Source organism: Gopherus flavomarginatus, chromosome 1, assembly GCF_025201925.1.
Source record: "Gopherus flavomarginatus isolate rGopFla2 chromosome 1, rGopFla2.mat.asm, whole genome shotgun sequence".
In the NCBI taxonomy this organism is placed as follows: domain Eukaryota; kingdom Metazoa; phylum Chordata; order Testudines; family Testudinidae; genus Gopherus; species Gopherus flavomarginatus.
The window spans coordinates 160,124,116-160,148,171 of NC_066617.1; the positions used below are offsets into that span (position 1 = coordinate 160,124,116).

General features: G+C 47.1%; 1 protein-coding gene across 5 annotated transcripts in view; it reads left to right on the plus strand.

Annotated features, from left to right (window-relative positions):
* Positions 1-20,781, plus strand: part of B4GALT4 (beta-1,4-galactosyltransferase 4) — a 44,720-nt gene extending 23,939 nt beyond the window's left edge. For 4 of the 5 annotated variants that reach the window (XM_050960763.1, XM_050960769.1, XM_050960758.1 and 1 more), the window contains exons 4-7: positions 2,537-2,724; positions 16,862-16,984; positions 18,829-18,933; positions 19,545-20,781. In XM_050960763.1, the coding sequence (XP_050816720.1) occupies positions 2,537-2,724; positions 16,862-16,984; positions 18,829-18,933; positions 19,545-19,686 (558 nt within the window). In that variant the 3' untranslated portion in view covers positions 19,687-20,781. The remainder of the gene's footprint in view (positions 1-2,536; positions 2,725-16,861; positions 16,985-18,828; positions 18,934-19,544) is intronic. The other variant, XM_050960781.1, reaches the window with a different exon arrangement.
* Positions 20,782-24,056: the final 3,275 nt, after the last annotated feature.

Below are 24,056 nucleotides of genomic sequence, written 5' to 3' on the forward strand. Positions count from 1 at the left end.
TAGGAACAGGAGCAGCAGTGATTGACAGGATCTGCTTTCACTTGGAATATCCTGTCTTGTTTGTTTGTTCATTGCTCTGAATCAGAGTTGTACAGGTTGGCTGAAGACGGGGATGTCCTTCCTAAACTACTTTAGGACATATTAAAGAAGGCCCCAAAGCTCCGTTTGTCTAATCTATCAACAGTGCCAGGTCTTGGTTTCTCTGTTTTGCTGGAGGGTCTCTCTTTTGAAGACTCCGATGTGGAATGAGACTCTCCCATAGTCCTTTATTGTTTGGGGGTGGTGATGGATAGGCACACACAAAATCAGAACGTGTAAACACAGAGAAGGGATTTTGAGGATCCGCTGTTGCTTGCTCTTGTTAACTGTGAGGTCATAACCTTACTAGTTGTCCACACTGTGTTCCAGAAGAAGCAAGATGGACCACACCTGACTTTTTAATACTAAATATGCAGGGACTGCCTCTTAGGTGGTTTTGGGGGAGAGAGAAAGGGAAGAAAAGGGCCTTTAAAGTCTTCTCCACTGATCATGAAAAGGGCACCAACCCAATCCTTTTCCCTCTGCAGGTCACCTTTACATTTTTTTTAAAATATGTATTTTTTTTTAAGGGTACTGGTGAAAGCCCTGCAAGAACAAATGTTTCCATTGTCCACAAAGTAGGTGCTGAGCTGTTTTCCGTAATTTATTCTTCCACCAGTATGCCTTAAGCCTGCTTATAGGGGGAGAAAGGGGAATTTAATTTCCATAGGTTATGCAGTCCTTGGGTTTAGGCTGAAACTGGCAACAAGAGAGGCAGTTAGAGCCGATGGTAATTGTGATGTGGCTCTTTGCATGTAGGAACTGGATTGGGATAACCTGATCAGTGACTCCAAACAGCCTTCAGATGTTAGATTCTTTGTAACTACCAGCCTAGGCTGAATTTGACCTAATATGTAAGTGAAAGGCCATACTCAACGTATATGCATGCCTGCTCTTCCCCCAGGTTTACCATCCCCTGGATGTGAGAAGGGCCAACTTCTTCAGACTCCTTCACAGAGCACTTCTCTGTCTCCCTGGATGGGTCCTGAAAGGACCCCCTCTCATTCCTCAGAGAAGGGCTTTTAAACTCTTCAGTGTTTTGATCTCCAGGCTTCCAGCTTTGGCAAAACAACTCTGACACTTCAGCCTGGAGACAGGATCCTAGAAGCTTAACAGCTTGTCCCATTGTCTTCCAAGTGTGGCTTGAGGCTGCTTACCCAGGTTTATTGCATTGTTTTCCTGTTTGTTATCTCTTCAGATCTTTCTTAAGTTAGATCAGTAGTTTTACAGGAAATTCTATTAAGTCACCATAGTTACACAATAAATGTACTTCCCTGATCAGATCACTTAATTATTCATATCATTATTGCACATCAGTATTCATAGATTAACACATTGCAGCTCATTCTCTGTCACAACTGAATCCTATGTGGGTGTGTGCTGCTTTGTCTGCAGGAAATGTATGTTAGCCTAGGGTTAAGTCCAGTGGCAACTGATATAACAATATTGATCCTAATTTTTTAGTGGATGGTTTTATAAAAATAAACATTGATAAAGATGGAAAATGGTTAACTTCCTTTTTAAAGGGAATGTGAACGGTCATTCTCTTTCTGTTTGCACTGCAGGCTGTTATTCACACATAGCCGCAGGATGTGTGCTGCAGGCTAGTGTGTGGGTGGGTGCATGCGTGCATGCAAATACATGCGTGCTCATTAGACGGCTGCGTCATTTCTCTAATGTGAATTTTGTCACCAGCATAGACTTATGAAACGACCAACTACAGCTCGAAATTCTTCAGCTACAATTTAAAATAAACCTCTAGAACTGATCATTCTGAAAAGGAAAGAGGCACCAAATTATAGCAAAAAGTAAACGTACAATCCAGTAAAAAATTAAAATAAAATCCCAAGCCAGAAGTCTCGGTACAGTTCCGTGTATATAAAAGACAGTGTGTGTAGATTGCGAGTGGGTTACCAGACTGGGTGTTAGGAGTACCACATTTTTTCCCCAGTTCCGCACATAATGTGTGACCTTCAGCAAGTCACTACTTCTCTGTGTTTTAGCAGAAAAGTGCTAAATTTTATAATAGTTATTTTTGATGTTTATGTAACTCATGCTAACTGCATTTACACTCTGCGCTTTCTAAGCTACATGGTTGTTGCTCTTTCATTACTTTGCCTGATGGAAATTCTAAGGCAAGATCAGTGATGGGAGTAGAATAGTATCACACAACTTAGGTTACTTCTGGCAGCTAGATAACCTGTGCCTTGTCTGACTCTGTCCATGGCCATTCATGACAGGTAGGGGATGAAGAAACACCTCCCAATATTGGCTGCTTTGATGCCCACATAATATGTCAAGGAACAGCTCTTTGTTTGGTATGAGAACTTGGTACAGTATAAAGGCTGAGAGCCATGAAGGATACTGTAAACTATGTAGTTAGGATAGAATCCGGGCAGGCTGCAAATAACCTTTAATGGGTTTGATGTATGCCTTGTTTTCCTTTCCTTTTTCATAGGCTGGCAATACCAAGTTTAACCGAGCTAAACTGCTGAATGTAGGATACCTGGAGGCCATGAAGGAGGAAAACTGGGACTGTTTCATTTTCCATGATGTGGACCTGGTGCCAGAGAATGACTTAAACATGTACACCTGTGACAACCAACCAAAGCACCTTGTAGTTGGCAGGAACAACACTGGGTACAGGTAGGAATGAAAGAGTTTGGAGAATATTTGGACTAGTAACTGCCAGATTATTGGTAACATTCCCCTTTTAAAGGACCCTTAGATTGGTGCATTCCCTGCCATCTCATGCAATACTGTGCTCTTCTATAGCGCCTTCCATCCAAGGATCTCTACAAACATAAATGAATTTAGTCTCTCAAGTGAGGTAGGTCACTGTGGTTAGCCCTGTTTCTCACATGGGGAAATGGAGATTCTGAGGGGGCTAAGTGATGTATCGCAGGTTGTGCATAGACACTGTGGCAGAACTGGGAATTCATTTCAGGTCTCCTGGTCCTGTGATTTTTAGCAGGATCATCCTCCCTAAAGTTGCTCTAATAAAGTTTCCTCTTCTGTAAGATCTTCGTGTCAGGCCTACCTCTGTAGAAGAGGTAACTTTATTAGAGCAACTTTTGGAAGGATGATCCTGCCTCTCATTACCTGTTTGTACAGCTCATAGCACAGTGGGGTCCTGATGTCACTAGGGCCCTCTAGGTGTTACTGTAACACAAATAATAGATCTAGAGTGTGAAATAGGAAATCAAGTCCCACCCTCCTCAAATAAGCAAGGTCCTCAAATTTGGCATGAATACTTAGAAGAGTTTGAGTAGGAATGCTGTAGCCTTTTCTTTGAAGACATCCTTCCTTTTTTAATGCCATGCCAATCCAAATATTAGTGATAAAAGTTGTGCTACTCAAAAGCTGATGTTTAGTGTGTGAAAGTAGAACTCCTTTACACCCTTTATAAAACGATTGGGGATCGGGGGTGGCAGAGGGCAGGGAGAAGACTAAATGTGCAAATCCTTACACGGGATAAACAGTCTCTTACCATATCTTTCCTAGATCTGAAGAAGAGCTCTGTGGAGCTCCAGAGCTTGTCTCTTTCACCAACAGAAGTTGGTCCAATAAAAAAGATTACCTCACCCACCCTGTCTCTCTTACCACTCAGTCAGTCTAACTCTGGGATTCCAACCAGCCTCATAACAGATTTCTGAAAGTACTGTGCCTTGCAAAGAGAATATCAAGGGCCATAAGACAGCCCACTGAACACAGCAGAAGCAAGCACCTCAGTTATTCAAGAGATAGTTGGATTCCAGAAGAGTAACAATGGAATGCCCCTTGAGGCACTTGAATGGCCTCAGATGCCCTAGTTACTGCATCTATTTTGAGTAATGAATCACAGATGAATTTTTGCTCTTAGTAGCGATTTTCTTACAGTTAATTTTCGAAGTCTTCCTTTGTCTCTGGAAAAGAGCTGCTCGTTTTCATTCAGATGATTTAGTGGTTCGAGCCTTGGTTTGGAGGGAGGGGAAAAAAATCTGTCAGAAGGATAGGTATGTTGTTAAGATACTGGACTGAGATCTTGGTTTAATTCTTGGCTCTGCCACACACTTCTCATGTGAGCTTGGGCAAGTCACTTTTTAAAATCTCTGCCTCCTATACCCATCTTTAAAATTGGAACAGTTCTTCCCTATATCCCAGCAACTTCATTTTCATGTCTGAGAGATTCTGTGCTCAGGAGAGCCATGTAAGAAGCTAGACAGAGCCCTAGTGAGCCTGGAACCACATGTTAAAACCCCATCAGGGTTGACTCAGCCTTTTGTCCCGCTGAGGTGGATAAATGAGGCAGTTTACTGTGTGCAGATCTTTCAAACAGGACCCAGGCGCTGACTGTTCTTGTTTTTCCCGGTGGGTGCGCCACCCGATTGGCCTCTGAGGCCCTGCCCTTGTTCTGCCCCCTCCCCCAAGGCTACTGTCTGGGGGGAGGGGTGCGCCCATGCATGCACACACGTGCACACTGAAGCCAGTTTCTTTGGCTTGCTGCCTCTTCCCCTGCCTGGAGTGTTACCTGGACTGCTGGTACTGGGAGGTGGGGAGGGACTGGCTTAAGGGGAAGCGGGGGAACTGGCTTAACAGGGGGCCCCAGCAGCTGCTGGCAGCTGCTCCGGCACCAGCTGTGGCAGCAGTGTCACTGCTCTAGTGTTGCTGCAGGCACCTCCCTGCTGGGGCTGCTGTGGCTGCGGAGCAGATGCAACATGCTGGGCTCCTGCTTCCCCCCACCCCCTGGCATTCCTGTAACCCCTCCTCTTCCCCATCCCCTCCCTCTTCCTCTCACCACTGTCCCCTGCCCCATCCCCTTCTCTTCCCTCCACCCCACCCCTTGCCCTGCTCTCTCCTCTAGCGGCACTCACTGTTGTATGGTAAACAGGCCAGGCACGAAGACCCTGGAGGCAGTGGCCTGGAGCACTGGAGAACAGCTTCTCTGTCCTGCTGCCTCTGCTCTCCCTGAGCCAAAACATGCTGGGCAGGGAGCGTTGGAGGGGGAAGCACAGTTCGTGAAGGACAGAGTCGTCCTCCTGCCCTGCAGGCCGAGCAGAGCCAGTCCTACAGGGCAGCTTGGCGCTCCAGAAATCAGGGGCAGGGGAGAAGTGGCACATGACCCCATGTAACCCCCTCCACACACCCTCCACACACACACCCCTCACCTCTCTTTGAGGGGGGAGTGCTCCCATGCACTCCCCCAAACTGTGCCCATACTCCGTCCTCTGAGCACCTTCCGCTGGCTGCTCACTCCTTCCTGCCCCTCCTGCCTTAAGGGTGAGTGATGGCGCTGAGAGGAGGGAGAGGAGCAAGTGGTGGAGGCTTCGGGGGAAGAGGTGAGGCAGGGGCACGAAGAGGTGCAGCATAGGCAGGGCCACAGGGGAAGAGGCAGAGCGGGAGCAGTGCCTCAGTGCAGAGTGTGGGCGGGGCCACTGTCCATGGGTGCTTAACACCTCCTTCCCCCCCCCACCCCCATAAGTGCTTAAGCCCCAGAGCACCCACGGAGTTGGTGCTTGTGAAACAGGATCTTAAAATGTAAGGCCCTATCTGTTCTGCATAGACACTTACAGGGCATTTTTTGTCAGAGGAGGGATTTACCCCAGTGGCCTTGTAGAAAATCGCCTCTTATCCCCTGTTGCTGTGTGGTGACTGTCTAGTTGGCTGCTGCACTCTCCCCCAGAGTGGCTACATTTCAGTAGTTCTGTATTTATATAACACTGGTCTACAATTTTTGAGAAGTCGTCTGCTTCAGAGATAAAATGTGATATTTATTATGTATTTTGATGTGCTGAATTCAAATATGACAATTAAAACAACTGATTGGCTACTGTTTCTAAGATATTTAAGTTTTTACATTTTATGTCTATGTATATTGTGGAGATAGTAATGTTTTAATCATAAATTGTAAACCTAGGTCTTTTCATGTGTTTATGGTTGCTTTACATGATAATATTTCACCTGTCCTGTTTATGTAACACTTTAAAAATCAGCAAAAGGGTTCTATAAATAAAATTTATTATGAAACAAAAGGTAAAAAACTATTATGTACATAGTTTAATCCTATTCAGTGTCTACTCGGCGCTTCTTGGCTTGTCTCTTGTATTCATTCAATGGAGCATCTCTTGTCACTGTCCAGCAATAGTCTGCAAGCATTGATGGGCTCCATTTGCCCTGATAGCCTGCCAGGAGATTCCACTGCTGTAGTCTGGAGCCCAACAGCTCTGCCTTACTCTTGGGTAGTTCCAAATCCCTGACAAGGTCATTCAGTTCACCTTGTGTTATGAGGTGTGGTTAAGAGGAGGAGGATGGGAGAAAATGTGGGTCCTGTGACATTGATGGTTCAGGACCAGAAGTTTCATCCTCTTCTTCTTCCTTGTCTGACTCAAGTGAGAAGGATTCTGGTGCATCAGGAACCGGCAGTCCTTCTCCATGGGGTACTGGGCGTATAGCTGATGGAATGTTTAGATAATGTACAGTCCACTTTTTCTTCTTTGACACACCTTTCCCAACTGGAGGCATCATGCAGAAGTAACAATTGCTGGTATGATCTGTTGGCTCTCTCCAAATCATTGGCACTGCAAAAGGCATAGATTTCCTTTTCCTGTTCAACCACTGGCCAAGATTTGTTGCACAAGTGTTGCAGCATATATGTGGGGCCCACCTCTTGTCCTGATCTCCAATTTTGCAGCCAAAATAAAGGTGATAGGCTTTCTTAACCATAGTGGTTATACTGCGCTTTTGTGATGCAAAAGTCACTTCACCACAAACATAGCAGAAGTTATCTGCACTGTTCACACAAGTACGAGGCATCTCTGCTCACTTTGGCTAAACAGAAATGTGTCCCTTTGCAAAATCAAACACTGACAAATAAGAGAGCAAGACACTGTATGATTTCTAGAGCTGATATAGGGCAATTTGTTCAGCAGAGTGATGTAAGCTTCTTTATGATTGCATCATCTTTGACTTCCAGGAATAACATGATGCAATTCATATCATGTATGACGCAATACCAGCTTCAGATTGCATCATTCATTGTTTTGCCTAAAAAGCAAGTACTGTCCAAACCCAGTCATAGATTTATTCATAGACCCAGTCAAAGATGTATTTTAGTCATTTCTGGTTTAAATTGAGATCCCTTCCCTTTATAACTCACATATCCTCTGCCATTCCCAAGTCAAGGGTCGTATATACTGACCCAATAGCATATCTTGAACACTAGAGCCAATCAACAATTTTAAGCATCATTTTCGTTCTCAGTGACGCAGAATTAGTAAAGTTGGACTACATTTATTTGAGAAGCATTTTGGCTGTAGAGCAGTGTAATTTGCAATTTGATCTTTGATTCTTTGGGAGGGTAAGAAACTTTTTTCTCATCATACTTATAATATTGAATCCCAGAAGCTGAGGATGGAAAACCCGTCTAGCTCAGCCAGCCCATCTCCCTGGGGCCAGCACACAGTTGTTGGTATTGTATATTTTCTAGTGGTTCCGACCCCCCCACCCCACCAGTCTAGTTTTAAAAGTACCAAGTGAGAGGCTTCCACCTCTTCCCCTGAGAAAGAATGCCTTTGAAGTTGCTGAAACACAACCAGGTATTAGATGGAGCCTATCACTCCTTTCCTATGGCTTTGTTAAAAGCCCATTCACAACACTCAAAAGAGATTGGCTTTTCCTGTTATAAGCTGTTTTCAGTCTTAAAGCACAGGGGTCATGCAACAGGGTGTCTTGAGTAAAGCAGGTTTGTGGAGCTTCACCTGATAAACAGCAGATTAGAAACAGTGCTTTATTATCCCCACTGTTGAGCACAACAGGCATTCACTGTTCCGCAGATGGGCATCCTGGTATTTCCCCAAGGCTGGGATGGTGCCACTTGATTTGCTTCACTGAGGGCTTGGCTACACTTGCAGGTGTGCAGCGCTGGGAGTTACAGCTGTCTTTGCACAGCTGTAGGGAAAGCACTGCAGTGTGGCCACACTGACAGCTACCAGCACTGCAGTGTGGCCACATTTGCAGCATTTGCAGCGCTATTGGGAGTGGTGCATTGTGGGCAGCTATCCCACAGAGCACCTCGTCCCATTTTGGCGTTGTGGGAAGGGGACGGAAGGGTGCGGGTCATTCCGCTTCCTGTCCCAATGCCCCGTGGTGCATCGCTTCACATCCCAGCAGTCACTGTTTTTCCGTCCATGTTTGGCGCCATTGTGAGTCTCCCAACGGTTTCTGTGCAGCGCGGTTTCTGTGGGAAATGGAACCCGAGCTGCTGAGGACTTTGCTGATGAGTGTTGCCAGCACATCACGTTTGGCAGTTGAGCTATTCCTTCAGCTCCAAAGTGACAGTGAGGAGTCCAATGATGATATCAAGTCGCCTGACGTGTATGACACGAAATTGCTTGTGGCAATAACGAACATGCTGAGCACCATTGAACGCCACTTTTGGGCTCGGGAAACAAGCACTGAGTGGTGGGATCACATCGTCATGGAAGTCTGGGATGACGAGCAGTGGCTGCAGAACTTTCGGATGAGAAAAGCCACTTTCATGGGACTGTGTGAGGAGCTCGCCCCCACCCTGTGGCGCAAGGACACGAGATTGAGAGCTGCCCTGCCAGTGGAGAAGCGGGTGGCTATTGCAATCTGGAAGCTGGCAACTCCAGACAGCTACTGATCGGTCACGAACCAGTTTGGAGTGTGAAAGTCGACCGTTGGAATCATGTTGATGCAAGTTTGCAGGGCCATTAATCACATCCTGCAAAGAAGGACCGTGACTCTGGGGAACGTGCAGGACATTGTGGATGGCTTTGCACAAATGGGTTTCCCTAACTCTGGAGGGGCGATAGATGGGACGCATATTCCTATTCTGGCACCACCCCACCTAGCATCCGAGTACATTAATCGGAAGGGGTATTTCTCTATGGTTCTCCAGGCGCTTGTGGATCACCATGGGCATTTCATTGACATTTACACAGTCTGGCCTGGAAAGGTGCATGATGCACGCATCTTTCGGAACAGTGGCCTGTTCAGGAAGCTGCAGGCCGAGACTTTTTTCCCAGACCGGAAGATCACAGTAGGGGACGTCGAAGTGCCCATTGTGATCCTTGGAGACTCCGCTTACCCATTAATGTCTTGGCTCATGAAACCGTATACGGGGAATCTTGACAGGAGCAAGGACCGGTTCAACTACAGGCTGAGCCAGTGCCGAATGACTGTAGAGTGTGCTTTTGGCCGTTTAAAGGGACGCTGGAGATGTCTTTATGGGAAGCTAGACTTGGGGGAAAGCAGCATCCCTGTGGTTATATCCGCGTGCTGTACCCTGCATAATATTTGTGAAGGGAAGGGAGAAACATTCAGTCAGGAATGGACCTCCGAGGTTCAACGCCTGGAGGCTGAATTTGCACAGCCAGAGAGCAGGGCTACTAGAGAGGCCCAGCACAGGTCTACAAGGATCGGGATGCCTTGAGGGAGGAATTTGAGGCTGAAAACCAACATTAATGTTTGGTGCCTTGCACGGGAGTGAAGTGCAGTAGTTACAATGATTTGCAGTGCCTGTTTTTTTCCGGGGCTACGGTATCTTTCACTTTCTGCAATAAAAAAAACTGTTTTAAAAGCCAAGAATTCATTTATTGAAAAGAAAATAACTAAAAAGGCAGGGAGGTGGGGTGGTGAACTGTACAGTCAGAGGTTTGAATATGTCCTGCCTGGAGTGCTGTGCAATGACTGCTGCACTTCAGGATGAAAATGCTGCATGGTGATGGGGGTTGAGTGCAGAGGGTAAGGGTCGTAGTTCTCAGGGCTGGTAGGTGAACGTACAGGTGTTGGGGGCAGCTGGTGATGGTAAGAACCTGGATGCTGGAGAAGGGGGTTTTGAGCTGACATTGGGGCACAAGGGAAAGAGCTTTGGGACTGTGGGGGGTAGCACGGTAGTGATCTGCCTGCATGGCTACGAGTGACTGGATACAGTCCATTTGATGTGCCAGGATGCTTATCAGCTGCTTCGTGCTTTTCTTATCCGCTGCCTTTCTCCTGCTTTCTCTTTCCCTCCACTGTTGCATTTTTTCCCTCCAGTCCTGCAGTTTTTTACTCTTTCTGGCAGACTGATTCATAACTGCTTTCACCATATCTTCTTTGCTTTTTCGTGGCTTCTTCCTCAGGTTTTGTAGCCTCTCAGCAGTCTCTGATACGGCTAGTCGAGAATTCAAGGACACTCTTATTAGAAAGACAAAAATTGAAACATTTAACAGAGAGGCAGCATTGTGTATAATCACAGTGAAGGAGTTTACAGTCTCACTTTAGCATACTTTCCACGTACCAAACAGAGCACACAGAACCCACAGCAGCGAAGAAATGGTGAGTAAGGGGGAATGGGTGCAGGAATTAATTAATCCTGAAAGATATCTCACGGCTGCGGGTCACCTGGGAAGGAGGACTGATTGGTTCAGGGCTGTACTGGGGTTTCTGTGCGTTAGGGAAAGCAAACAGCTGCAGGGGGACCTACACTGAACACTATCCCAACATTTTCGACAGGAGTTTATCCTGGAAGATATCTTGCTGCTGCAGGTCACCTGGGAAGCAAGGGAGGGTCTTCTACAGTAATGCAGATTCCGCCCTGGCTCCTATTCAGCTTGCCTGTGTGCAGCAATGGTCCCCCTACCCCTCGCAGCACAGTGGCACGGACGCGTTAGCCTGACTGGGACGACCACAGTGGCTCTCCCTATAAACTTGCGCAAGCGCATTGCCCATGCTCTGGCAGAAACTTTTGAAGAGATTACCGAGGCCGATTACCGTGTGCTGCGACTGGCTAGCTTCCTCCTGGCTTGAGAAGAGCTCCTGACTGCATGCCTCCTGGGACTCCGGGGTGTCTCCCCCCACCCCAGTACCCTCACTCTCGGTTCCCCCCCTCCACCTCCCCCTCCTCTCCCCGCTCTGAAGTGTCCATCGTGGTCGTCGGATTGGCAGTGGGGTCACCCCCAAGTATCGCGTCCAGCTCCTTGTAAAAACGGCAGGTCGTGGGGGCAGCACCTGAGCGGCGGTTTCCCTTGCAGGCTTTGCAATAGGCACTCCGCAGCTCCTTTACTTTAACCCTGCACTCCGGCGTGTCCTGGTCATGGCCCCTTTCCAGCATGGCCCTTGAGATCTGCCCATAGGTATCGTAATTCCTACGGCTGGAGCGCAGCTGGGACTGCACAGCTTCCTCCTCCCAAACACTGATGAGGTCCATCAACTCGCCATTGCTCCATGCTGGGGCTCGTTTGGTGCGTGGAGGCATGGTCACCTGGAAAGTTTCACTGATTGATTGCACTCCTCACCTGGCTGAGCAAACAGGAAGGGGATTTTTAAAATTCCCGGGGCATTTAAAGGACGGGTCACCTGAGGCCAGGGCTGTAGAGTGCGAACTGATGAGCAGAGTGGCTGAACAGGCATTCTGGGATACCTCTGAATACCTTGGAGGCCAATTACAGCGCTTTTGGTGGCCACACTTGCGGAGCAGCGCTGCATCACAAGCGCTGCAATCCTTACACCCGAGGCAGAGCAAGAGTACAACCAGCACTGCAGCCAGGGAGATGCAGCGCTGTATGTGCCTTGCAAGTGTGGACGGTGAGTAAGTTGCAGCGCTGGTGGTGGGTTTACAGCGCTGCAACTCTCCAGTGTAGCCAAGCCCTGAGAGAAACAACAAAATCACATTCACATTGAGGCCCATAGGTGTGATGGCTATAAACCCTTATTTACTGTTCCAGGAAATGTTGATTATGGTGAACAATGGGTGTGATCACTGTGGGCAACACTATTGCAGGGAGTCCAATGACTCATTCAACAGAGAGCAAAACTGGATAGTGAAATGGGTGGGGCGTGTGTATATGGGGCCTCATTACAGTTCTATAAAAGCAGCAAAGAATCCTGTGGCACCTTATAGACTAACAGACGTATTAGAGCATAAGCTTTCGTGGGTGAATAGTTTGTTGGATGTGGGTATTCACCCACGAAAGCTCATGCTCTAATACATCTGTTAGTCTATAAGGTGCCACAGGACTCTTTGCTGCTTTTACAGATCCAGACTAACATGGCTACCCCTCTCATACATTACAGTTCTACTTACTTTGCACAGATCTAATGTCATTGGTGTGAAATGAATTCAAAACCTTGAATTGAAGTCAGTGTTTTATTGGTTCCTCCCCATTCCTTGACAGGCTAAACCCACTGTCCCATTTTAGATCGCTAGCAGAGCTACTCGTTTTAGGTGCTGGGGTCACACTTTCAAATGGGCTTGCACTCAAACCCCCTTGTTCGGCTGTACAGATGGGGTAATTGCTGGTCCATCTAGCTGATCAAATCACTCTGCTTTTCTAAACCACCCCTCACTACAGTTTGTAGATGGTGAGACACAGCTACAATTCACAGCAAGTTCTATCCAACACAAGACCTCAAACCCTTTCCCCACCATCAGTCCTTGCATGTTGCAGCCTGATGACCTACTTTTGCATGCTGGCGGAGGAGGTGAAGGGAAAGTAGGAAGAGAAGTTGCAAGGAGGAGGGGAAGAAGAGGCGAGACATCAGAGGGAGAGAGTATCCAGCCAGAACAGCATCTTTCATTGCTCACAGACCAACCAGGCACGCTGTCTCTAGAGAAGCAGACTGCAGTCCCAGAGAGTGACAGGAGTACAAGGGGCAGCCTAAATCATCTAACCCAGTGATTTCCCTACACCCCCCCCAAGGGAGGTGTACACCCTTCCTGAATTTCCCCAACACCCCTACCCCCAGTTTTGTGAACTAGTTACACGCCAAACCTGGTGGCTGAACTTTGCGACTGTCCTCACTCACAACTATTTCACATTTGGGGACAATATATACCTTCAAGTCAGTGGCACTGCTATGGGTACCCGCATGGCCCCATAGTATGCCAACATTTGTATGGCTGACTTAGAACAACGCTTCCTTAGCTTTCGTCCCCTAATACCCTACTCTACACTGATGACATCTTCACCATCTGGACCCATGGAAAAGAAGCCCTTTAGGAATTCCACCATGATTTCAACAATTTCCATCCCACCATCAACCTCAGACTAGACCAATCCACACAAGCGATCCATTTCCTTGACACTACTGTGCTGATAAGCAATGGTTACATAAACACCACCCTATACTGGAAACCTACTGACCAGTGTACTTACCTGCATGCCTCCAGCTTCCATCCAGGACACACCACATGATCCATTGTCTACAGCCAAGCTCTAAGATACAACCACATTTGCTCCAATCCCTCAGACAGAGACAAACACCTATAAGATCTTTATCAAGCATTCTTAAAACTACAATACCCACCTGCTGAAGTGAAATAAAAACAGATTGACAGAGCCAGAAGAGTACCCAGAAGTCACCTACTACAAGACAGGCCCAACATAGATAGTAACAGAACGCCACTAGCCATTGTCTTCAGCCCCCCATGAAAACCTCTCCAGCGCAACAGCAAAGATCTACAACCTATCCTGAAAGATGATCCCTCATTCTCACAGATCTTGAGAGACAGACCTGTCCTCGCGTACAGACAGCCCCCCAACCTGAAGCAAATACTCACCAGCAACCACACACCAGAGAACAAAAACACTAACCCAGGAACCTATCCTTGCAACAAAGCCCGATGCCAACTCTGTCCACATATCTATTCAAGTGACACCATAATAGGACCTAATCACATCAGCCATGCCATCAGGCGGCTTGTTCATCTGCACATCTACCAATGTGATATATGCCATCATGTGCCAGGATTGCCCCTCTGCCATGTACATTGGCCAAACCAGACAGTCTCTGTGCAAAAGAATAAATGGGACGCAAATCAGACGTCAAGAATTATAACATTCAAACACTAGTAGGAGAACACTTCAACCTCTCTGGCCATTCAGTAACAGATTTAAAGGTGGCAATTTTGCAACAGAAAAGCTTCAAAAACAAACTCCAATGAGAAACAGCTGGACTTGAATTAATATGCAAACTAGATACAATCAATTTAGGCTTAAATAGAGACTGGGAATGGCTGAGCCATTACACACATTGAATCTATTTCCCCATGTTAAGTATCCTCACGCCTTCTTGTCAAACTGTCTTAAATGAGTCATCTTGGTTATCACTACAAAATTTTTTTTTTCTCCTGCTGAGAATAGCTCATCTTAATTAGCCTCTTATAGTTGGTGGGCAACTCCCATCTTTTCATGTTATCTGTATGTCTATATATATCTCCTCACTATATGTTCCATTCTATGCATCCGATGAAGTGGGCTGTAGCCCACAAAAGCTTATGCTCAATTAAATGTGTTAGTCTCTAAGGTGCCACAAGTACTCCTGTTCTTTTTGCTGATACAGACTAACACGGCTGCTACGCTGAAACATGCTAATTTAGTGACTGTTTGGAAATTTGAATTGAAATTGAAACATTAATACACACTTTAAAAGCATATACCGTATATGATAAAATACATAGATCTGAAAAAGTATAATAGATTTCAAAAGTGTGAACATAGACTAGCTTCCTTATACAGATGTTGTTTTTATGACAATGTCAGTGCATTCATTTCGGTGATGTTGGCCAACCTAATAATTTCAAATGATGTTTTGTAAGCAAAGTCTAAATGAGCTCTCCCTGACAGCTCTCCTTGATGAGCTGGGGGTTGAGGGGAGAGGCTTCAGGACCAGATTGTATTTACATTCACACCTAATCTACCTAGGTATCCAGCAAACAGAGCTGTGTTGCCCAAGTGATAGATTTTGGCTGGGGTTGGGTTACAAATCACTTGAATGCGGGGGGTGGGAAATGAAATGTTGTTCTTATTGTATGAGTAAAGGTCAGTAGAACTGTACTTAGCCTGTGCTGATTGACCTCTATTGTATCCCCCTTTAGTCGTCTCTTTTCTAAGCTGCAAATTCCCAGTCATTTTAATTTCTCTCCTGTTTCATATCCCTAATCATTTCAGTTGCCCATCTCTGTACCTTTTCCAATTCCAATCTCTCTCTTTTGGGATGAGGTGACCAGATCTGCACACAGTATTCAAGGTGTACACAAACCATGGATTTATATGGAGGTGATATGATATTTTCTGTCTTATTATCTACCCCTTTCTTAATGATTCCCAACATTCTGTTTGCTTTTTTGGCTGCCACTGCACATTGAGTGAATGTTTTCAGAGAAGACTCCAAGATCTCTTTCTTGAGTGGTAACAGCTAATTCAGACTCCTTCGTTTTGTATGTATAGTTGAGATTGTTTTCCAATGTGCATTTCTTTGTATTTATTAAGATTGAATTTCATCTGCCATTTTGTTTCCCAGTCACCCAGTTTTGTGAGATCCCTTTGAAACTCTTCGCAGTCTGCCTAAGACTTAACTATCTTGAATAGTTTTGTATCATCTGAAAATTTTGTCACCTCACTGTTGACTCATTTTTCCAAATCATTTATGAGTATGTTGAACAGTACTGGTCCCAGTACGGACCCTTCTGGGATACCACTGTTTATCTCTCTCCTCTCTGAAAACTGATAATTTATTCCTACCCTTTGTTTCCCATATTTTAACCAGTTACTGATCCATGAGAGGACTTCGCTCTTATCCCATGATGGCTTATTTTTCATAAGTCAATTTAAATTAAATACATTTTAAAAAAAATTATATATTTTTTAGAAATCTAGATCTGTTATGTGTAACTTGTGTTATCCTTATGTTAAATTTGCATTATCCTAACAAAACATTTACTTTATTCATATCTCTTTTCTATATCTCATTGGCTCTGACACCCCCCCGTAAATTCGAACATCCCCCCAAATTTCAATTCCTGGGGAAACTACTGATCTAACCGTAGAAAGAAATTGGCTGGGAAAATAGGTGAGTGGGAGCCCTTATTTTGGGCATTGGTGGGAGACTGTTCCATGTTGGGCACATTAAAGAAATGAATAATAGCACTTGGATCTTCCATGCTGTTTACATTGCTTATCTTCTGTATATACTGTAATGGACACCTTCTTCCAGTCTCTTCAGCTTATGCATTACATCTACTTAGACTTACTCACACGCACTGACCCACGTGTAATTTAAAGCCTCTTGCATATCACCTGGCAGGCTGTGTTGTAACTCAGGCTTTAAGGTCAGAGGAGAGGAGTGTGTCAGAAAAAGCAACTAGCAAGAGGGCGAGTAAAGTGTGTCACCTCCTAATTGGTATAATTTCCAGGACAGAGAAGCTAGAAGCTGAAATTAATCTCCCTTGGAGTCAAGCTCTCTTGCACTAATTTATCACTGTGTAACTTACACTACCTTACACATTACAGTATCTTAACACATCACCTCTGAATTGGTCCTGCAGTTCCTTTAGCTCTGTACCATTGCAATCAGTTTTTCATATCCAGTCTTCAAGACTTTAATGTCAAATTGTAATACTACCAATCCACTGATTAGAAAATAGTTCTCCTTTTCAGTATGTCATTGTGTAGCCTTGCTGCCTCCCTTTTCATTTGCAGCCCTTGGGATACAGAGCCATCTTTGACTGGCAACGAGCGATCTAGAGTTGAGGGAGCAAAGTAAAGAATGCTCCAGACTGCCAGTTGGAGAGAGAGTTGTTCTGATTAGCACTCTGAAGTGAATCACTGTTTTTTGGAGAGAAATGGGCCTAAATCCAGGACCTGACACCTTTGAATTTTGGAGAAAGTTCAGACCTTGATTCAAACTTTGCAGCTTGGGCCCAAGGTTCAGGGCTGTATTTCCAGTAGTATTAGTTCTTACATTTCATGTCACTTCTATCTTTCAAGTTTTTTCACTATACCTTCTTGTCCATTTCTAGGTTGCGTTACCAGGGATATTTTGGGGGAGTAACTGCTCTAACAAGGGATCAGTTTTCCAAGGTGAATGGATTCTCTAACAATTACTGGGGCTGGGGTGGAGAAGATGACGACCTCCGAATCAGGTAACCAAATGGCTAGTGGGAAATGGGTGTATGTGGTATGGTATAGGATTTGGATGAATGGGATATCTGCCAATAATATCCCAAGTGTGACTTAACATGAGCACTTCAGTTCAGAAGGAATAGGGAAGGGAATGTACCACTGGAAGTTCTTGATATGAAGAGTAAACGAGTCAGGGAATTTGCAATGCGCGTGGCACGGTATTACTGGCTGATCAGCAGTGTGTTATTGGGTGCTGGAATCTAGATGACACTTGATTGTGGTTGTGTCTGGCAGCAGGATACTTACATAGCTGTGCTCTCTGGGTGATGGGGAAATGATTGATTTCACCGAGAGCAGAAGCATTAATTCTGGGTAGGATTTTCAATGTTGTTTTCTTCTGTGTATCCAGAAGAGGGGCATCTCTTGAGAATCCTCCTCAGGGCTGCAGTGGAAGCAGTTACATCTGTATTCTGCTCTTTGTCTCTGTATTAAATGTACTGCTCTCTTTTGAGCCTCCTCCTAAAGGAAGTTCTGTGAAGAGAGTCTGAGGATGCAATTGAGTGTGTCTCATTCATTTGACAATTTACTGCTGTATTCAGTCAAGAAGCCTTAGGGCTTCAACTCCTCAGACCCTATTTAGCTTTCTGACTGCAAGCTAGATGCTCTTTCAGCTGCTTTGGTGACAAATAGCCCTGGGTACTTCCCAATTCTGTGGCCATGAAATTTGCTTTCGAACTCTCCACTTGCAGGAGGATTGTGTTCCATAAACTTTTATTTAAAAAACAAAACATCCAAAATGTTCAAAGGTGGGTGCCTGAAGTTAGGCTCTTACTTGAAGTACCTCACATACACATGCGTTTATCTAGTACTTGTTGTTGCAAAGAGACCCTTCAAAATGTAAAGAGGTTAAACTGATGTGATGATGTGTGTCTCAGTCTGCAGACAGCCTGAAACAATAGTTCGAGAGGTGCCAACTGCCCAGTTACTGCAGTAAGATGTTCACTCTGAACTCTAACGATGAATGTGAACCTATTGACTTCATTGGGGCCAGAATATCAATGTTATTATTTCCTTGTCCATGTGCCTTGGTCCTTCTGACAGCCAGTTTGTGTCTTTATCTCGCTATGCTAAACTGCCTCCCCCGTTGCCAAAATCCACAATGGGTTCCCTACCTTAGTAGTTGACATCTTTAGCTTCCCTCTAACTTCTTCAATGCCGTTGGGTTTTCAATGTAAAAGCCTGTAGCTCATTGAAAATGGAATGGGCAGCATAAAATAATGTGAGTTTAATATCAAAATAAATAATAATAGAGTTAAATATGCATTCCATAGACAGATTAGACTGTGTTGTTTTTAATTTTCCTGGTGATACCCTGGCATTTTCAGCTGTCACCTGAGAGCCTTAGAATCCAGGGCCCTGCCACAGAAGTTGGGCCAAGTTCACTGTAGAGTGAATGAGGCCTTGCCATAGACTCCCTGGATGAATACAGCCAACATGAAACAGACCGCAAGGCTAGAGAGAATGGCTGTTTAAATGCTCTGTAGTATAATGTGTTTAAACCCCTCAAATAAGCCATACTAGCGTAACAATTAATTGCTTGTGGTCAAAAGGAATGGGTGACTGGAGCCCTAACTGAGTGCTCTGTGACAGAAGAGAAGTTTGCTGGGCTCCATTTCTATGGTGGAGTGGGGTGTGGGGGAGAGAAGAGGGTGTGTCTGAGTTCTTTGGGGGTGTGGTTCTCTGTTCTGTCTATATACATGTTTTAGCTCTCCATCATCCTCTAGGTGCCCTTGAGAAGTCTGTGACCCTCTTCTTGCCATGCTTACAGATACTGTTCTGCTCACTGTAATGTTATTACTTTCAGGGTTGAGATGCAGAAGATGAGGGTGATGCGGCCATCCCCTGATGTAGGAAAGTATACGATGATCTTCCACACAAGGGACAGAGGCAACGAGGCGAATGGAGAAAGGTGAGTAAGGACTAGCACTCCATTCCACACCCTCTCCCCGTAGGGGGAGACAGAAAAGACTGATGGCACAGCCTCTCTCCTGCTAACACCATCTGGGAAAGTGCTTTCTGCAGTGTCCTTCTCCTGTGAGCCTTATAGGAGAAAGAGGCTAACTATCTAGGCTTATTCCTGGAGACCACTGCATGGTATCTGAGCACCTCTTAAAATTGTGCACATAAATGCCTCCCCTCTCCCCCAACAACTAAGACGGAGTTACAGTTACAGGCACATATCCATCATTTGGGTGCAAATTACCTTTCAAGCCTCAAAGGTTAGAAAGCCGTGAAATTATAGGTTCCTGTACATGTGAGTCTGATCCTGCTGAGGGAAGGGAAAGCAGGACTTTATGCTTCCCAATACACATGCACACATGAGAATAGATGTAAAACTGGGTAAAGGGAACACAGTCTTTAAAGTGTTCTCACTTCTCCTTCAGATCCCCCAGTAGCATTGGTGCAGGGTAGAGCTTGACGCTCCTCTGCTGTGAATTGTAATGGCACCTCCAGCTCTGGAGTTGGGGTTTCTTAACTCCACAGTCCTATAAATATTTTTTTCTCTGATTGTATCCTTAGGATGAAACTCTTGCGGCAGGTGTCCCGAGTGTGGAAAACAGATGGGCTGAACTCCTGTTCCTATAAATTGCTCTCGGTGGAGCACAACCCTTTGTACATTAACGTCACAGTGGATTTCAGCATGCCACCCAAGATCTCGTAACAGTATTTCCTGTAGTTTCTAGGAGACAGAAATAGATCTTCCGCTTGAGGTAGCTGCTGCAGTGACTGGAAAGGCAGTGTTCTGCTGGAAGGGGTTCCCCAGCAGCACACAGACAGTGCAGAGGAAATAGCTTCTTTCATCTTTTCTAATTGTTTCTTTACAAATTTTGTTTTGTAGCAGTGCTGTGTGTTAAGCAGGGGACCTGGACTGACTGAGTGGCTATGTCGCTGTGCCTGTTTGTTTTCACTGGGATATTTAGAAAGTCTATTTGTTTGGACTGTTGGCTTTTTATTGGCCTTGTTGGGAACATGAACTACACCCACTGAAAGGCTTCAGCTCCAGTAGCTGTTTTCAAACCTTCTGCAATTAGAGAGCAGGACACAGGAGCCAACACTGCCGTGTTTTCAAAAAGAGCGCGACAGTGTTATCATACAAAGCGCAAGAATATTTCATACCCTAAAGTCTTGTTTAGAAAGGCTGATTTGATCTCAGCCTGGGTGAGCGAGGAAAGGGAGAGGGAAGTAATCTGCAGCCACATTGAAGAGTTTAAAAACTCTCAATAAAATACAACCCATTTCACTCCAAAGGATTCCCTTGTCCTTCATCAGTTCAATTCAGTACCTAGTGGGAGTACTCAAGAGTTCTGTGGATATACGAAAGGCTCACTTATTTCTGCAGCAAGACTGTAATACAGACACTAGTATGGTTATCACCTTTCTACTGTGCCAGTCTGGGCTGGGCATTGAGGGAATACACACAAATAAGTCATGTGTAAAATGGATTGAGACTACCCCCCGTTTCTTGCTTCCGAGACACTGTTAGCCTGGTGCTCAGTGTGGCATAAATACCCCGCAAGGTAATGACTTGACTTTTTGTAGTTCTTGCTTTAAAAAAGAAAAAAAGAGGTTGATTTGTGGATAAACTGGTTAGCAGTTGCGGTAAATTGCAAGTTTTCCCACTGCAAATGCATGGGAGGGTTATAAGCCCCTTTTCTACAGCAGCAGACAACACTGTGTTGGTGCTTGATGGGTAGATGTTGGTTGCAATCAAATGTAAGATCATAGTCTTCTCAAGAAGAAAAAGCTTTGATTCTGATGTTTGTTATATTAATTCCTCCAGGAAGCAGTAATTTGTTACCTAGAAACTTAAATGTTAAAAACCCTGCTCATGGTAGCATGAAGTCTAAAGAATTATTTCCTCTGGCTAGTTGCTAAGCATATTCATTCTATCCTGCAGAGGAAAGACTCAAGCTGTTACGGCTTACTGCTCTTAAGAACAGTATCCATCTTGGCCCCTGAGTTTGCCAACTGCATTCATTTGCTCTTCAGATTAGCTCTGAAATTACTAATATTTTGGAATGTACCAAAAATTGCTGAGATTTTAAAACCAGTGCCAGATTTTTCACTTCCACTGTTTCCTGTTGTTGCTGATGGTTAGGCAGGTGGTTTTTTGAGGGGAGAGAGAATAAACACTCCCACTCCATCTCCCCTATGCAAAAACTGTCCCAAAAGCAGCCCTTGCTCAAGCTCACCAGGGCTGAACAGGTTGACTGCATACAGTGAGGTCACAAAGGGGGCAGGACCTTCCAGACACTCTGCTTCAATTTGAAAAGTTAGATTTTTTTACACTTTTACCTTTTTCCTCAAATCAAGCTGTCATGGTATGAACCCCTATTCTGAACCTTAGCATCCAAAAGATGGGGTACCAGCATGAATTCCTCTAAGCTTAATTACTAGCTTAGATCTAATAGGGCTGCCACCAACCAGGATTTGCAGTGCCTGGTACACTCTGGTCCCTCCAAAACCTTCCCAAGGGACCCCAAGACCCAGACCCCCTTGCGGCCTAGCAGGTCCATACGCCTCGCCTCCTTGGACTTGGGTGCTGGGGCCTCTTGCCCGTGACGCTCCCTCTCGTTCACCGACTGCACGACGAGGGAGCACGGTGTCGGGTGTACATGGAGGTACTCGTAACCTCTGGAGGGAGCCATGTACTTACGCTCCACGCCGCGTGCAGCAGGAGGGATGGAGGCCGGCGACTGCCAGATGGTATTGGCGTTGGCCTGGATAGTCCTGATAAAAGGCAGGGCGACCCTGGTGGGAGCATCTGCTGAGAGGATGCTCACCACGGGATCTTCGATTTCGGAGACCTCCTCAGCTTGCAAGTTTAAGTTCTGCGCTACGCGCCTGAGGAGGTCCTGGTGCGCCCTGAGGTCGAGTGGGGGAGGGCTGGATGATGATGTGCCCGCCACTGCCTCATCGGGAGAGGACGATGAGGAGACCCCTGGCAAAAGAGTGTCCATGGGAGGCTCTGTCTGAACCCGCGCCTCTGACTCCGGAGGGAGCTCAGGGTCCTGCTGGTTGGACCTATCTTCCCCCGCCGGAGAGGGAGAGGGGCGAGATAGTGAAGCCTCTGGCACCCTGCGCTCAGCTGTTGCAGGCTGAGGAGGAATTTGTTGAGGGCCCTGGGGTTGGTGGTACGCTCAGGGTGTCCAGAAACCCCACTGCTGCGGTCTCTGATCCTGCGGAGGAGGGTCCTGAAAGAGGGCTGCGGGTCTGTCTGCATCTAGCGCATACATACTGTCTGTCTGCGACGAGGCAGACGGCTGCCTGGAAGGCCATGGAGGGGCCGAACGCGGCTGGTAGGGTTCCCTTGGTCCCGACGCCGAAGATCTTCTCGGTGCCGGGGACCAGTACCAGGAATCATACCGGTGCCGGGATCGGGACCGGGACCTGCCTCCGACGCGGCGCTGGGATCGCGACCGGGACCTGCCTCCGATGCGGCGCCGGGAGGTCGACCGGGACCGGGACCTGCCACCGACGCGGCGCCGGGAGGTCGACCGGGACCGGGACCTGCCACCGACGCGGCGCCGGGAGGTCGACCGGGACCGGGACCTGCCACCGACGCGGCGCCGGGAGGTCGACCGGGACCGGGACCTGCCACCGACGCGGCGCCGGGAGGTCGACCGGGACCGGGACCTGCCACCGACGCGGCGCCGGGAGGTCGACCGGGACCGGGACCTGCCACCGACGCGGCGCCGGGAGGTCGACCGGGGTGCTGATCGCCGACAGGAACGGCTGCTAGAGTCTCGGTGCCGGTAGCGGCGACTTGATCCAGACCGGTGCCGGGAATAGCAGGACTGTTTGGAGGATGACCGGCGCCGCGAGTGCAACCGGTACCGCCGAGGGGAGTGGTGCTGGGACTGCGAGCGGCGCCTGGAGCGAGAGCGTCCACAGTGTCGGGACCTCGAAAGCGACCAGTGCCGGCTGGGTGAGTCCGGAGACGGCGCTCGCATCGTCGCCGGCTTGCCTCTGGATACGACCCGCACCGGGGGTACCGGGGGTTGAGGCTGGGTAGGCTCCGTAAGAACAATCAGGTCCCGTGCCGAAGCGAAAGTGTCTGGCGTCGAAGGGACCAATAGCTCAACCCCAGATCTTATAGGGGAGCTAGGAGGGACCCGACTCGACGGACCTACAGGGCCCAGAGTCGACGGGATCCCTGCCGGTGGTGCCGCGGCCGAGGTAGGCGCCGGGCGCTCTGCTCGAGTCTGCCTGGATGGAGTCGCAGACTTCGAGGGCCTTGTTTCGGGTCCCGGTGCCGGGGAAGGACGGTGGCGGGGTGTCTTTCCGGTGCCGGCGCGGTCCGGTGCTGGCGTAGAGGCGACGCTCTGTGTCAAGGTTACCAGGTTAAGTGCCGCTTCCATTAGGAGAGTCCTTAATCTCTGGTCCCTCTCCTTTTTTGTTCTAGGCTTAAAAGCCTTGCAAATGCGACACTTGTCTGAAATGTGCTATTCCCCCAGGCACTTTAGGCAAGCATTGTGGGGATCGCTGGTAGGCATCGGCTTTTTACAGGCCGAGCATTGCTTGAACCCCGGCGAACCAGGCATGGGCCCGGTGCCGGGAAGGGCTACAGCCCAAACCCGCTAATAACTATACAACTATATTACAAAACAACAATAACTAACTATACTTTTACAACTATTTACAACTAACTACAACTATGATACCGTAAAAGCGAAGGAGAGCTAGGGACGTGGAGGACAGCAATGCCACGCTCCACAGTTCCAACGACCGACACGGCGGTAAGAAGGAACTGAGGAGCGGGTGGGCCGGCAGGGGTATATATCAAGCGCCATGGCGGCGCCACTCTAGGGGGCGACCTGCCGGCCCACTGGAGTTGCTAGGGTAAAAAGCTTCCGACGAACGTGCACGCACGGCGCGCACACCTAACTGGAATGGATATGAGCAATCACTCGAAGAAGAACCTTCTTTCCGCCCACTCTCAAAATTTCCCTTCGCTCCGAGGGTATTTGAGAGGCATCTGGGCCTGGGGATCTTTGGTGTGATGGTGGTGTAATGAATTGCACTCGGTTG